Source organism: Macrotis lagotis, chromosome 1 (genome assembly GCF_037893015.1).
Source record: "Macrotis lagotis isolate mMagLag1 chromosome 1, bilby.v1.9.chrom.fasta, whole genome shotgun sequence".
In the NCBI taxonomy this organism is placed as follows: Eukaryota; Metazoa; Chordata; class Mammalia; order Peramelemorphia; family Peramelidae; genus Macrotis; species Macrotis lagotis.
Genome location: NC_133658.1, coordinates 224,553,820 through 224,570,193, shown reverse-complemented (window position 1 = coordinate 224,570,193; position 16,374 = coordinate 224,553,820). Strand labels below are relative to the sequence as shown.

The following is a 16,374-nucleotide window of genomic DNA, read 5'->3' as shown; positions in this document are numbered from 1 at the left end:
CTCTTTCTAGCTCTTCTTGCTGTATCTTGCTAGGCATATATATATATATATATATATATATATATATATATATATATATATATATATATAATTTGATGATTTCTGAGGATTTATTTTATATCCTGCAACTTTTCTAAAGTTCCTAATTGTTTCCAGTAGGTTTTTTTTTTTGGATGATTTCTTGGAATTCTCTAGGTATACCATCATTTCATCTGCAAAGAGTGAGTTTTGTCTCTTCCTTCCCAGTTCTAATTCCTTCAATTTCTTTTTCTTCCTTTATTGCTGAAGCTAATATTTCTAATAGGATATTGAATAGTAGTGGTGATAATGGGCACCCTTGTTTCAACCCTGATCTTATTGGGAATGCCTCTAGCCTATCCCCATTGAAAATAATGCTTGTTGATGGTTTCAGATTGATAGTGCTAATTATTCTAAGGAACAATCCATTCATATCTACACTCTGGTGTTTTTCTTAGTAATGGGTGCTGTATTTTGTCAAAAGCTTTTTCAGTACATATTGATATTATCATATCTTTATGATAGGTTTGCTGTTGATATAATTAATTATACTAACATTTCTAATATTGAACCAACCCTGCATTGCTGGGAAAAATCCTACTTGGTCATAATGTATTATCCTAGTGACAACTAGTTGTAATCATTTTGCTAAGATTTTATTTATGATTTTTGCATCTATATTCATCAGGGAGATAGGATATAATTCTCCTCTGTTTTAACTCTTCCTTGTTTAGGTATCAGCACCATTTTGTCATCATAGGGTTATACGGATCACCTCTACATTTTTTACAGAAATGTTTTTGCAATAATTGGTTTTTCTGTGTGTGTGTATATATTTATAGGTTTTAAAAATATCAATAGCTTCTTTTGCTCATTAAAGATTTTGAGCAGTCTGTCTTCCTTTAATGATCTAATAAGTAATCGATAGGAGAAAATTCATGTGTTTTCTTTTATTAATTGAAGCATCATGCCTATGAATATAACCAGATTAGATGATTGCATAGTTTTTGATTCAATAGGGATACGGGGAATTTTCCTTATTTTCCATCATATTCTTATTTAATGTGAAATCTGGAAATTGAGATAAGTTTTCTCTGGATTTTAAGTTGAAAGGACTTTCTTTATAGTATATTCTCTTACAACCTCTCTTTATTTTTCTAACATGTTACTTTAAATAAATATATTTGTACCATCAAAATAAGAGTTATGCCAACAATATAAAACTTGTACAATAAAACAAAAAATAGTAAATATGTCCTAATCTGATATTTTAAGGATATGCATTTTCATTGGGTTGACTCCTTCTTCCACAAATACAGGTTACTATTTCACTAGTTGGCCACTGGGAGAAAAAAAAAAAATCAATGCATCACTTTGTATAGAGCCTGATAATGAGTCTTCCTGAGCTTAGCTAGTTTCTCTATATACAATATACCTAGAATTCTGATTAGGCTTCAACTGAAAGATGATCCGTTTCCTATATGAAACCATTCGCAGTTACAAATTTACTAAAGCTTCAATTTTAATTCCTACATTTTAGAAACCATATTTTATTTAACTTGTATGTATTTTCTGCTTACATTTCTAAATGTAGTTTTCCTTTATTGAATGCAAATTCTTCAAGGATAAGTATAATATCTTTATTCTGTCTTTTCATCTCCAGCAAAAAGCCTTCACAATGTCTGGACCTTAATTAATCTATTTTCATCTATTAATTATCCATTAATATTTTAAATATTCAGAAATATGTCAATAAATGAAGAAAAAAATTTAATAACATTCAAATAAAATCATAAATTTAGGACAAACATGAAGAACATCTCATTTAATATAACTAGTCGGGAAACCCTTATATTGCGCTCAATGAGGGACTAGTCAGTTTTCATTTTAAGACTTTTAATCATAGGGAGAGATCTAATAATCAAATACCTCTGGTGCATTTTTGACTCTTTCTAATTCTAAGAAAATCTTTTCATACATAGATCTAACATCAACTTTTCTATGGCATTCATTCTTCCTACTTCTTATCTTTAGGGCAAAGAACAAATCTTATTTCTTTTCTGTTTGACAGATCCTCTGCTACATGACAGTTACGATATACTCCCTAGTCTTTTTTTTGAGCCAGCCTAAAACTCCTCAATTCCTTTAATCAATCCACATAGATCACAGTGAATTTTGAATATCTTTGCCATACTGATTCATATCTCCTGGGCATATTTTAGCTTTAAGTGTCCTTAAAATACATTTTCCAGAACTGAAAACGGTATTTAAAAAGTAGTCTTACTGGTCTAAAACATAGTCATAAGGGGTGGCTAGGTTGCACAGTGGATAGAGCACTGGCCCTGGAGTCAGGACTACCTGAGTTCAAATCCGACCTCAAACACTTATTAATTACCTAGCTGTGTGGCCTTGGGCAAGCCACTTACCACAATTTGCCTTGCAAAAAAAAAAAAACTCAAAAATAGTCGTATTAGTTTCTTATTTTATAATTTTGAAAATTATTTTTCAATTAGTACAAATTTAAGTTTTATTACATTTTAAATATCAAGTCATACTATTGCCTCTATTTGACTTTTCAGACCAATAAAGATCTATGTCTAAAATGCATATCCTGCTAATTAGATACATGTTCTCTTTATCATATATGAGGAGTAAAAACATTAGATTTATAGATAAGATTTGTATCCTGCTTTCATTTCTACTTGATCCAGATATACTCTAAAAATGTTTTACATATACAACTTTAGGCATGCTATAACATTTGACAAAGGAACTACTTCTTAAACAAAAGATCATGTTAAAAAGCACAGGAAAAAGTAAAGATATCTTGAATATTATTCTAAATTCTTGACAATATATTGATATCAATATATTAATAGCTACTATTTCTATTGGATTAATCACACAATTCAGATTCATCTTATTATATTTTTGCCCCTATTTATATCTTATCACTTAAAAAAAAACTTTGAGATACTTTGCAAAATGTATCATCAATGAAGTATCAATGGAATATATTAGGTACACAAGAGCCAAGCTTTAGGCATGAGACTATTTCCTCAAACCTACTAGGAAAAGGTAAAAATAAGGTAAAATGGTATGAACCCATAAAAAATACAAGAGCCAAGAAGAATCTACTATTAAATCTATGGTGAAGAGGGAAATTTAGGAAAAAACCAGAGAGAACATTTTTTTTGTCCTTAATTTTCAAAAAAGACTAAAATGGCATTATTATATTAGAGATAAGTTACAGTATGATTAACTGTGGCTCATCAGACTGCATATCCTTGGCAATGCTCTATCATAGATATGGAACTATTTAAATTAGGCCTTTCTTATTCAGCACAGCACCTTTTCTGATGAGGGCAACCTGTCCAGTATCTACCATGCTGCTCAATCAATTCCAAAGTACTTAAGAGAGAGAGAGAGATCTTATTGAGCAGAAAAATGCTTTAAAAAGCAGAACTGGCCAGATGGAAAAGGAGAAGAAAGGAAAACAAATCCTTCAGATATAGAATGAAGGTAAAGGAAGCTGATGGCTTTGTGAGAAATCTAGATACAATAATTCAAGATGAAAAGACTGAAAAACTAGAAGATAATTTGAAATATTTCATTGAAAAAAACAACTGATATGGAAAATAGGTGCAGGAAAAATAAGTTAAAATTATTAGGCTACCTGAAAGCCATGATCAGGAAAAGAGCCTTGACCTCATTTTTAAAGAAGTTCTATAGGAGAAATTGTCTTGGTACCCTAGATGTAGAAGGTAAAATACAAATTGATAGAATCCACTGATCTCCACCAGAAAGAGATCCAAAAACACCCAGGAATATTATAATCAAGTTCCAGAACTCCCAAGTCAAAGAGAAAATATTACAAGCAGTCAGAAGGACACAATTCAAATACCATGGAACTACAGTCAGGATTAAATTACCCAAGACTTAGCAACATATGCATTAAGGGCTCTCAGAGATTGGAATATAATATTCTGGGAAGCAAAGGAGCTTGGAATGCAACTGAGAATCAACTACCCAGAAAAACTGAACATCTTCTTCCAGGGGAAAAGATGGACTTTCAATGAAACAGGGAAATTTCAAATGTTGCTGTTGAAACAACTAGAGCTGAACAGAAAGTTTGATTTTCAAGTACATGATTCACATGAAGCACAGAGAGAGTGGACAAGAAGGCTAAATTATGAGGTACTTAATGATGATGAACTGTGTTAACTTGCATGGAAAAATAATACTGATTATACTCCTCATTCAATATTACAGTTAGATTGAACTTTTATAGATGAGACACAAAGAGAGTGCTGAATTTACAGGTGTAATATATTGTAAAAATGGAGTCAATGGGTAAAAGGTAAACATAGTGGGTGTAAGAGAAAGGAGAGGTAGAATTGGCTAAGATATCTCATACAAAATATATTTCATATAGCTTTTGTAAAGATATGGAAGACAGAAAGGGAGGGGGAATGATGGAGCCTTTATTATCATTGGAACTTGCTAAGAGAGAAAACAACATGTACACTCAATAGGAAATAGAAATGAAGAAAAAGGAGAGAAGCGGGACAGGGGCAGGGGAGGGGGATGTGGGTGATAGAGCAGAGGGTAGATCATAGGAGAGGATAGTCAGATATAACACATTTTTTTTTTACTTTTTGGAAGGTGGTGTAATTGGGTGGCCTGTCCAGGATTACAGGGTTGAGTGATTGCTGGGTCGCAGGGATGGCATGTAGGTTTGGGTCTTCCTGGTCCCAGGGCCAGTGCTATGCCCATTGTGATCCACAGTACATTTTTGAAGAGGGACAGAGTGAAAGGAAAGAGAAAATAGAATAGATAGTAGTGGGGGGAAATGGATGTAGGAATTACAGTCAGCAACAGCAACTGTGGAAAAATATGATAGTAACTTCTATGATGGACTTATGATAAAGGATGTGATCCACCTCAGATAGAGCTGATGGTATCAGAACACAGACTGAAATGCATTTTTTTCTCTTTCTTTCACTTTATTTTCATGAGGTTTTATAGCATTGTGGGGAAAGGGGTATTATGTTTACTCTTAAATAAGACTATTTAGTACTGTGTAAAAAAATTAAAGAAAATAAAAAAATTCAGAAGTAAAAAAAAGATAAGAGCAGAAAATTGCTGAAGAAGGAAGAAGAGAGGCAAGAGAAGGAGAACAGCTTGAAATATGACTTGTCAGCATGATTTGATTACTCAGAAAAAGGAGACAGTAGGAATAGGAATTTCTCTTATGTGAAAATATATTATGCACACAGAAACATTCCAGTAAACATATAGGTGCTATATAACATAGAAACATGAGAAAATCTATCTCATTATTAAATATTTCTTAATAATTACACTTATTTTACTTGGATTTCTTTTATTTGAGGTTTTTACAAGGAAAATGTTTTGCTGGTTCCTGGGGTTTTTGTTCTATTTTTCTTTGCTTAAATGACTCATTTCTCTCTTTTAATGATAATTTTTTTGTTTGTTTTCTTTTATGTTTAGGATTATTGTTGCACAATATGTTATTCTAAGCTACATCTTGAGTTCGTATGATTTTCTGAATATTCTATTTCTACTTTTTGATTTCACTTTACTTTTATGTCATATTTGATTATTCAAATTAAGCCTTCATTTATTAAGGCTTTATTTCTGTATACTTTCAAAATTTGTTTGTTACTCACCTTTTGTAATGTAACCACTATAGCCCTTTTAGTTTTGAATCTGGGTTTTGTTATTTCCCTTCTAGAATATCTATTCAAAAGTTCTTAACAATTGTATTATTTTGTGCATTTTTAGTCAGGATTTTATCTTATGTAATCTTTTTTATATAGAGGGACTGTTGGAGGAGGCTAGGTGGATAGAACATCTGACCTAGAGGCAGGAGTACCTGAGTTCAAATCCAGCCTCATACACTTAATAATTACCTAGCTGTGTGGCCTTGGGCAAGCCACTTAACCTCATTTGCCTTGCCAAAGACTTAAAAATAAATAAAAATAAATAGAGGGAATGTGATCATTAAATGCTTTCTTTAAGGGTTGGCTAGGTGGTACAGTGGATAGAACACCAGTCCTGGAATCAGAAGAACCTGAGTTCAAACAGCCCTCAGATACTTAATAATTACCTAGTTGTGTGACCTTGTACAAGTCACTTAACCCCATTGTCTTGCAAAAAACAAAAAAAAATTTATAATAATGCTTTCTTTTAGTTTTGTCATCCAGGTCAGAAATTTTGGCTAACAAAATTAATATGTTCATTAAGCTACTGTCTTTTGTTTCTTTTCTGCCAAATTTTCTTCTATTTCTGAAGTTTTTGAGCTTCAAATCTGTCATTCTTTAGCGATCCTATCATGCATTTTATATTGTCTTTTCTATCATTTGTTTTTAACACATTTTTGACTCATCATTTCTATTAATTATTTGTATTATACTTTCTCCTAGGAAAAGATTATTTATCCCTCATGAAAAAAAAGATTGATTTTGAAAGTGTCCTTGTATCACTTATTCTGGCTCCAGAGTTGCTCATAAAATAGACTTTTTTGTAAAGTGTATGACTGTCACTTAAAGAACATGGGCAGTACCCTATATTGACCCTCTTTATAGTAATGTTAGAAAGTTTGGCAGTTTAATTCAAGACTTGTGTCTGGTATCTTCTCCTGCCAGGTGATCTTCAGAAGCTTCCTTAGACAATTTAAATGGAAGCAATTCAGTTTCCTGATATGGTAGTGGTAGATTGTCCAAGTTTCACAGGCCTCCAAATATGAGGTCAGCACAGTAGCTTTGTATCCATTTTGGTAAGAAGTTTAATAGTGTATTCTCTCTCACACTTTCTTCCAGAGCTTCAAAATACTGAACTAACTCTGACAATATGTGTGTCAGCTTCATTAGCAACTTGTACGTCCCTGGAAAGCATACAACCAAGGGAAGGGAATTTAGCCACAAAATGTCTCCAATTGCTGTAATCGATGCTTCTCCATATGGAGGCTGTGGTGTTGTGTCATGGAGCACCAATGATTTCTTGATGTTAATTGTTAGGTCAAAATTAATGAAAGTAGCAGAAAATCAATCCATAGTTCAATGCATCTCAGCTCCAGTGGCTGCATTGAGTAAAGAGTCATCTACAAACAGAAAATAAAGCACAAATACATCCTCCACTATTGTCTTGACTTAGAATCTATTTAAGATGAAAAATTCACCAAAATTGCAGAAGCTGACCTTGTTGTCCTGTTCATATTCACTGAAAGTATTTGATAACATGGCTGAAAACATGATGCTAAAAACATGGGAGTAAGGGCAGAGCAAAGATGGCCAACATGGAGGCAGGGATTCCGAGATGATCTCCTCCAGTATACTCTAAATGTCTTAATATTTTGACTCTTACCAAATTCAAGAGTGGTTGAACCCACAGAAAGATTGAGTGAAATAATTTCCTGGCTCAAGACAACTTGGAAGATCTGTGGTAAGAGTTTGTTCCTCTGGGGTTGGAAGGGGCCACAGCACAGTTCCAGTTGTGCCCTGCCCAAATGAACAAACTCCAGCCTGCAAGGAACCTGGGTCCATGGCAGTGGAAGTGGTTTCCAGACCTCTCAGCCCAGAGATAACCAAGGACAAATGAAAATGTCAGTGAGAAAGCTCTGTCACACCAGAGCAAGCACAGAGACCAGTTTTGCACAGGTCTTGGAGCAGTCCTACCAGGAAACAGGGGCAGGTCTGTGGAGTCACACAGAAGGGATCTATCCAGAGTGCTCAGTGCACAAATGGTAAGGGAGCCAGGAGAGATAATCAAGGTCTCTCTGCTATCCCTGGTACAGAACTCTGTTGCTCTGACAATACTCAGATCCAAGTTGCAGTCTGGGACCCTCAAGTGCTATAGCATAGCAGGAAACCTCCTCACAGCTCCAGGGCAGAGAATGCTTATGAACATGCACAGGGCAGAGCACAGGGCAGAGCACAGGGCAGGAAAGCAATCAGAGCCTCTTATAACACTGTGAAGGAATTGAGGTCCCTGGAGAAGTGTTCCAAAAACACTCAAAAGCATGAAAAGTGAATTGGTCATAGACTGAAGTAAGCAAAAGAAAAAAAAAATCTGACCAGGTTTTTATAAAACTTTTCTTTGACTTTATCAGGGTTTAGCATGGTGGAAACATACACATTCCAACTATTCATGATAAGTAGAGTCATCTTTGAAGAAGTTTTTGAATTTTGCATTTTGTATTTTTTCCCAACAGCAAAGTCTGTTTTTGCTGCAGTAATCAAGCCAAGATTGGATGAGCAGACTATATTTGAGTACCAATTCTAGTACCTTCTTTATACCAGGAGGTTAGAAGTGTGATCTTAAAAAACTGCTCAGACATCAATAGGCTGTTGCAACTCACTAATTCTTCCAGTGAGGAGACAACACTATGATCTAGGTTGCCTTTGTAAAGGATTCTGACTACAGGTCCCAGTGTATCCATACCTGCTGCTTCATCCTTTGCTTGTTGCCAGGACTTGGATATAAGAATAGCAAAATGGTAGAGGTGATGACTTTTGAGTCGTACATAAATTAGATTCAGGTGAGACAGAGTGACATAAAGTGATCAAGTTTCACTCTCTTCTGAAGTCATCATGGTCCAGTGCCAAGACAGTCAAGACAACTGGTAATGGCTCTAAATTCAGGGAATGACCTTGGGGTCTTCAATATCTAGTCAAGTTCTAAGTTCATCACAGCTCCTGCTGTTAAATTTAAGTACGTTAGAACAATAGCTTTTCAAACTATTCAAACAGGGTAAGTCTTCACATGTTTTAGGGAAGATACCACCCCACCCCACCCCAATTCAGTGAAAAGTTTGAGATTACCTCAGTTACCCTAAGCCTGGTTTATCCCATTTTTTGATCTGGATTAATGGAGTGTGAATGCTCTGCATGCTACAGGTTCTTGGAGCCACATGTGAAAGTTAGGTAGGTCAGGGCAGCTAGGTGGCACAGTGGATAGAGCTTTGGCCCTGGAAACAGGAAGAACTGAGTTCAAATTGAACCTCAGCCAGTTAAGAATTCCCTGTGTGATCTTGGGCAACTCACTTAAACCCAATGCTTTGCAAAAAAAAAAAAAAAAAAAAAAAAAAAAAAATATATATATATATATATATATATATATATATATATATATATATATATATAATAGCACTCTCTTCGACCTCTGCCGCTGCAGACGCCCGAGAGTGAGAGAAGAGGAGCCGCAGGGAGCCCAGCCCGCGCCAGCCCGCCACATCCCGTCTTCCGCCCGCGCTTGCCCCGGCCGCCCCGAAGATGTTCGCCTGCGCCAAGCTCGCCTGCTCCCCCGCCCTGATCCGTGCTGGATCCAGAATTGCATACAGACCAATTTCTGCAGCAGTGTTGTCTCGACCAGAAGTCAGGACTGGAGAGAGCAACACAGTATCTTATGGGGCCCAGAACAGGGTGTCTCAACTAGCACTAAGGGAGTTCCAGACCAGTGCTATCAGCAGAGACATTGACACTGCTGCCAAATTTATTGGTGCGGGTGCTGCCACAGTAGGAGTGGCTGGTTCTGGTGCTGGTATTGGAACTGTCTTTGGTAGTCTGATTATTGGTTATGCCAGAAACCCTTCACTGAAACAACAGCTGTTCTCATATGCTATCCTAGGATTTGCCTTGTCTGAAGCTATGGGTCTCTTCTGTTTGATGGTTGCTTTCTTGATCTTGTTTGCCATGTAATAAATTGTTGCTTAAAATGTTGACATTTAAATACAAATTACGGATGTAATTCTGTGTGTCTTACTGTGGCTCTGAAAACTGTTGTGTTGGTGTCATGGAAATGTACATTATTTCCAAAGTCATTTCATTAAAGATTATAACTTTTAAAAAAATATATAATAGGTGGCTCAGGAGAACACCAAAGGTGGAAAACAGGTCTGAAAAGGGCTGGACAGACCTCACACTAGAGTTATTGCTTTTCTTGAATAAATGCTACATCCTAATACAGAAAATTATAAAATATAAATATATAATTTTGATTATATTAACTTAGAAAAGTATTTTCACAAAGACAAAATTAAGATCAGAAGGAAATAAGAAAGCTGGGAGAAATTTGTACAGCAAGTATCTTTGCAATTCTCAAGTACATAGAAAATTGCATCAAATTAATATGAATACAAGCAATTTTCCTGTTGATAAATGAAAAAAATCATTACCAAAATATATGAACAGGAAGTTTTCAGATAATAAACTAGTGGCAGGACACTTTTAACTAAAGAATTGAAAATTATAACAACTCTGGCCAACAACCACATATGGCTAAGGTGTCAAAAAAAGGAAAAGAATAAATGTTGGAGAAAATGTGGAAAAATTGGAACTCTGATGCATTTCTGCCAAGTTGTGAACTGATCCAACCATTCTGGCAACATTTTGGGTCTTTGCTCAAAGGGCATCCAAACTGGGTGTAAACTTTCATCTATCAATAACCCTACTAGATTTGTATAACAAAAAAGATCACAAAAATGGGAAAATAAATTACATGTTCAAAAATATTTATTGCAAGCCTTATTGTGGGAGTAAAATTTTGTCAATTGAAGGAATGATCATCATTAAGGGAATGGCTGAAAAAGCTGAGGTACATGCAGATTATGGAAAGCTATTGTGAAATAAAACTAATGAACAGGAAGATTTTAGGGGAAAAACAGGCAAAACATTGTACAGACTAATATACAGAGAAATGAGAAGATCCAGAAGAACAATGTACACAGTATCAGCAGCACACTCTGTGAGGATCAACTATAATTAGGCCAATTCTTCTCAGAAACAAAATGATTGAAGACAAATTCAGTGGACATGAAATAAAATTTTATTCACACCCAAATTCTTATGCTCTTTTATCTGAAGGGCATAAAGAACTGAAGGATTCTTGTTTTGTTATTTGTTTATTTCTAGTGATGTCTTTCTTTTTTCACCACTATGAGTAATATAGAAATGTTTTATATGATAGAGTTAGTTTCACCTATATCAAATTTCCTTTCATTTTCAGAAGAGGAATGAGAGGGATTGAGAAAACTGTGCAACTGACTATTGTGTAAAAGGTAAGCTCTAGGGAAAGCCAGGTGGCACTGTAGATAGAGCACTAAGCCCTGAAGTCAGGAGGGCCTGACTTCAAATTTGACCTCAGACACTTAATAATTCATTACCTATATGTGTGACCTTGGGCAAGTCACCTAACCCCATTGCCTTAGAAATAATTTTTTGTAAAAAGGTAAGTGTAAACAGTTTCCTTACATACAAATGGGAAAAAACAAAATCATACTTTAAAATGCCCAATGAGGAAAAAAATAACCATTACCAAATATTTGTTATCCATTTCATGAGCAGTTCCACAATCTAGATATCAAAAGTGTGATGCAAAATAAAATGTAAAAGTTTCTTCGACAATAGTTACTGAATCTTTCTAACCAGAAAGACAATAGAGTTATAAGCAAATATTTATCTATTGTATACTTTCAATTTGTAGCTTGTAAAAGCAAAAATTGACAAAATTTCTTCAATGACTTGGCTTTTGAAATAAAAAAACAGAAAACTACTGGAAAAAAATAAATTTTAAAAGATCCTGATAGTTCATTCATTTAAGATCTTAGATTTTAATTTATTTGTTAGGTCATTCTCTATTTTCAAAACTTTCCATAAAATTTTAAGAAGACATTAGCGAGGAGCAATATGAATTGCTTAGGAGACATAGATATGTCATTATTAAATTGGACTAAGTTAAGAGAGATATGAGGCCATAAATATTCTGGACTTTAACCTATTAATATCACAATTGAAATAGTCTGCTGTGTTTTGTCTGGAAAATTAAAAAAAATGTTTAGGAACACATTGAGATAAGAGAATTAAGATGATTATAAGAAAGACCTTGATAAAATAAAGCATTCAATCCTATTAAAAAAAAAAAGAGAATATGAGAATAAATGGAGTTTTCCCTAAAATTATAAGCAGTATCTTTCTAAAACCATCAACATGGGGTGGCTGGATTGCACAGTAAATAGAGCACCAGCCCTGGAGTCAGGAGTACCTAAGTTCAAATCCAGTCTCAGACACTTAATAATTACCTAGCTGTGTGGCCTTGGGCAAGCTGCTTAACCCCATTGCCTTAAAAATAAATAAATGAATGAATGAATGAATAAATAAAATAAATAAATAAATAAATAAATAAATACATAGAATCAGCAAATATTAAATGTAATGGGAACAAACTGGGAGCATTTCCAGTAAGATCAGAGGTGAAACAAAGATGCCCATTATCACAACTGCTTTCAATATAGCATTAGAAATATTATCTTTATCAATAAAGAAGAAAGAGAAATTGAAGGAACTAGAATTGACAATGAGGCAGCAAAATTTTCCATCTTTACAGATGTTATGATGTCATTAGAGAACCCTAGAAAATCATCTAAAAAAACTACTTGAAACAATTAAGAATGTCAGCAAAGTAGGAGGATATAAAATAAACCCACATAGATCATCAACCTTTCAATATATATGAAAAACAAAACCTAAGGAAAAGAGAAATTCCACTTTAAGTAACTGCAGAAAGTTACTTGAGAATCTACCTCCTAAGACAAATCCATATACTGCATGAACATATTTGCAAAACATTTTTCACACAAATAAAATCAGATCTAAATAACTGGAAAAGTGTCATGTGCTCATGGTTAAGTCAACTTAATGTAATAAAAATTACATTTCTACTCAAATCATATTACTTATTTAGTGTCATACCAATAAAACTACCAAAATTATTTTTCTGAAATAGAAAAAATAGTTAAAAAAATTCCATCTGGAGCAACAAAAGTCAAAGATATCAAGGGACCTGATGAAAAGAAAAATTGTGAAGAAAGATGTCCTAACTCTACCAGATATAAAACAATACTATACTATAAAGTGGAAGTCATTAAAACTACCTGATACTGGTTAAGAAATGGACTAATGGACCAATGGATTAGGATAGATACAAGACAAATAGCAGTGAATGGCTGTCATAATCTATTGTATGTCAAACCCAAAGACATTAGCTTCTGGGTCAAGAACTTACCATTTGACAAAAATTATTGGAAAAACTGAAAAATAATATAAAAAACTAAAAATAAATCTATTTCTCACATTCTATTCTAAAAAAAAGGTGAAAATTTGTATAGGATTTGGATATAAGGGGTGATACTATAGACCAATTAACAGATCAAAGAATACTCTATCTGCCAAATCTGTGGAAAGGGGAGAAATTAATTGCGAGACAAGAAACATAGAACATTAAAATTGCAAAATGGGTAATTTTAGCTCCATCAAAATAAAAAAGTTTTGCAGTAATAAAATAAATGTTGCCAAGATTGGAATGAAAACGTGAAACTGGGAAACAATTTTCATGCCTAGATTTTCTGATAAAGGTGTCATTTCTAAAAAATATAGAGAGTTGAATCAAATTTATAAGTTTACAAGACATTTCCCAATTGATAAATGATCAAAGGATATAAACACATACTTTTCAAATGAAGAAATTAAAGTTATATTGAATTTCATAAAAAAATACTCCAAATCATTACTGATTAGAGAAATGCAATTAAAAGGTACCATTTCATACTATCAGATTGGCTAAGATGACAAAAAGGGGAAATGATCAAAGTTGGAGAGATTGTGGGAGGATTGGGACATTAATGCATTGTTGGTGGGAGTTAAGAACTAAACCATTTATTCTGCAGAGCAAAATGAAGCCATGCCCAAAGAGCCATAAAAACAGATCATACCCTTTGACCCAGCAATATCAATATTAGACCCATATCCAGAAGAAATCATAAAAAATGAGAAAAGTACCACATGTTCCAAAATATTCATAACAACTCTTTTTGTAGTGGTGAAGAATTCAAAATGAGGGGATTTCCAGCAATTTTGGGGTGGCAGAGCAAATTTATGGTATATGAATATTATGGACTACTATTATTCTTTAATAAATCAAAAATGGTGGGACTCTAGAGAAGCATGGAAAGAATTAAAGAAACCTATGCTTAGCAAAAGGAGCAGAAACAAGGAAATATTGTACATATTTACAACCACATTATGAGTTGATCATCTTTGATGAATGCAGCTCCTTTCAGCAGTTCAGGACAATAATGGGAGACCTGTTATGGACAACACCATCCACCACAGATGAAGAAAATAAAACAAAACAAAACAAAAACAAAAACAAAAAATACAGAATCTGAATGAACACCACGTTCATTTTTTAAAATTTCCCTTTTTTTCCCTATCCTATGATTTTCTTCCTTTTCCCTTATTCCTAATTCCTCTTAAAAAAAGACTAATGTATAAACATGCTAAATACAAATGTACAAGTGCAAAATTGACTTGCTGCTGAGGGAGGAGAGCAGGAAGGGAGGATGGAGGAATACTGAATAACTGTTAGATATTTATGTGGGGAAATTTTGAAAAGCTTTTATAATATACAATTGAAAAAATAAAATAAAATATAAATAAAAAAGAAAGTCTCTAGATGATGTAACATTTTGAATGTCACAAGGGTGGAAAAGTGATAATATGAAACATTTATTTTCATACAGAACATCTATTTTGTCTACAAACTCTGAAATTTCTGTCAAGAAATTATTAATCACTGCATTCAGTTTCTGTAGTGAAAAAACTTTAATATATGATTCTTCTTTATCCAGAAGAAAATTCTTCCAGAGACCCAGTTGATTTTGGTGTTGCTTTGCTCCCTGTGTATTGTGGGGATGGGGGAGTAACAGGGCTCTTTGGGCCCAGGAGATTCAGGTTTTTAGGTTCTCTGGTGTTGCCAGTATTCCCACCAGTCACCCTAGCCTGACTAATCCTTATGCATTTTAGAAGTATTGACACTAATGTTAACTTATCAAATACCTGGATCCATACTAAGAAGGTACTGAGACAGAGATCATGAAATTACAAAGACTGTATGTTTAATCTTTCATTGATATGAGGCTGTACTGGTTCTGCCTGATACTAAATGAAATGTTTTCCTGAAAGGGAGAGACAAGAGGCTGGTTACCTGTCATTTTTTTTTCTTCAGTACTTATGAAAATGACAGTGAGAAATATCTTTATAGCTTAGAATATAAAAGGTTGATCATATTTTTGTTCTGTGAAGTATTACAAATCAACCAAAGGTTTCTCCTGTAACCATAGTACATTGTGTCTGTGATATTCATGACTTCTTTCTGAGTCAGTGTCTACAAATATATATCAAGCACTTACAATGGGCAAGTGCTTACTAGTTAATTAACTTATGCTATTGCTTTTTATTAATTGGATTACTAAACCAAGCATTAAAAATTTGATGCAGACAGTTTTTGATGCCACTTTTGTAATGTGTAAATTCTGGAATACTATAGTAATATTCCAAACAGTATTTCAAAATTTTTAAATTACATTTGAGTAATGCAGGAAATTATAAGCATAGGAGATGTTGTGACTAGAAATAGATTTTGTGGAAGGAAAAATATTGTTTGTGCCTCTCTGGGGTACTATTTTGTAAATCAAGTTGGGAGTGGCTTGGCTGAATTACCTTCCTCCTGCTTCAAGTTTCCAGCTACCTGATGTTGGGTGAAGTTTATGCTGGAGTGACAGGAAATGTCATGTTGGGAGAGGAAGGACCTTGCCTATTGGAGAAAACCAGGAATCAGGTGCTAGATCACTCCCCAAGCACCATTCACTACAAAAGTAAACTGAAGATAATCCAGAAGACAATCACAGTCCCTTTTCCTCTCTTCTTGACTCTACTAGGTCGGTTGGAGAATCATGGACCTCTATGATGCTATGTGGCTGGACTAAGCCAGCCCTTATGACTGTCTATTCTCTCTCTCTCTGTCTCTCTCTCTCTCTCTCTCTCTCTCTCTCTAACTTCAGCTCACTTGTCCTCAAAGTGCTTACTGCTTCTTCAGAAGTAGAAAAGATTTTAATCTGTATACTTTGTAAGCTAATGTAATAAATCCTGAGTAGTTTTTAAATCCCAGGTTTGTATGTGAATTCATTCACTTTCTTTTTTTTATAGGTTTTTTTTGCAAGGCAAATGGGGTTAAGTGGCTTGCCCAAGGCCACATAGCTAGGTAATTATTGTGTCTGAGACTGGATTTGAACCCAGGTACTCCTAACTCCAAGGCCGGTGCTTTTTTCCACTACACCACCTAGCCACCCCGAATTCATTCACTTTCACCAACTCTCAATCAAACCACGAAGGGATACTGAATCTCCTTGGAACTGCTCAGATCTCTAAGAGGTAAAAGAAACTCTGAATCAGGCAACTTATCCAGACCAGGTCAAATTGGATTCTGAGGAAAATCCCT

The 16,374-nt window shown here is 34.3% G+C and overlaps 1 protein-coding gene across 1 annotated transcript; it reads left to right on the top strand.

Moving 5' to 3' along the window:
- Positions 1-9,303: 9,303 nt before the first annotated feature.
- LOC141515299 (ATP synthase F(0) complex subunit C3, mitochondrial) lies at positions 9,304-9,764 on the top strand. The gene has a single exon (XM_074226756.1). The coding sequence runs from the start codon at positions 9,315-9,317 to the stop codon at positions 9,738-9,740; it is 426 nt and encodes a 141-aa protein (XP_074082857.1). The 5' UTR covers positions 9,304-9,314; the 3' UTR covers positions 9,741-9,764.
- Positions 9,765-16,374: the final 6,610 nt, after the last annotated feature.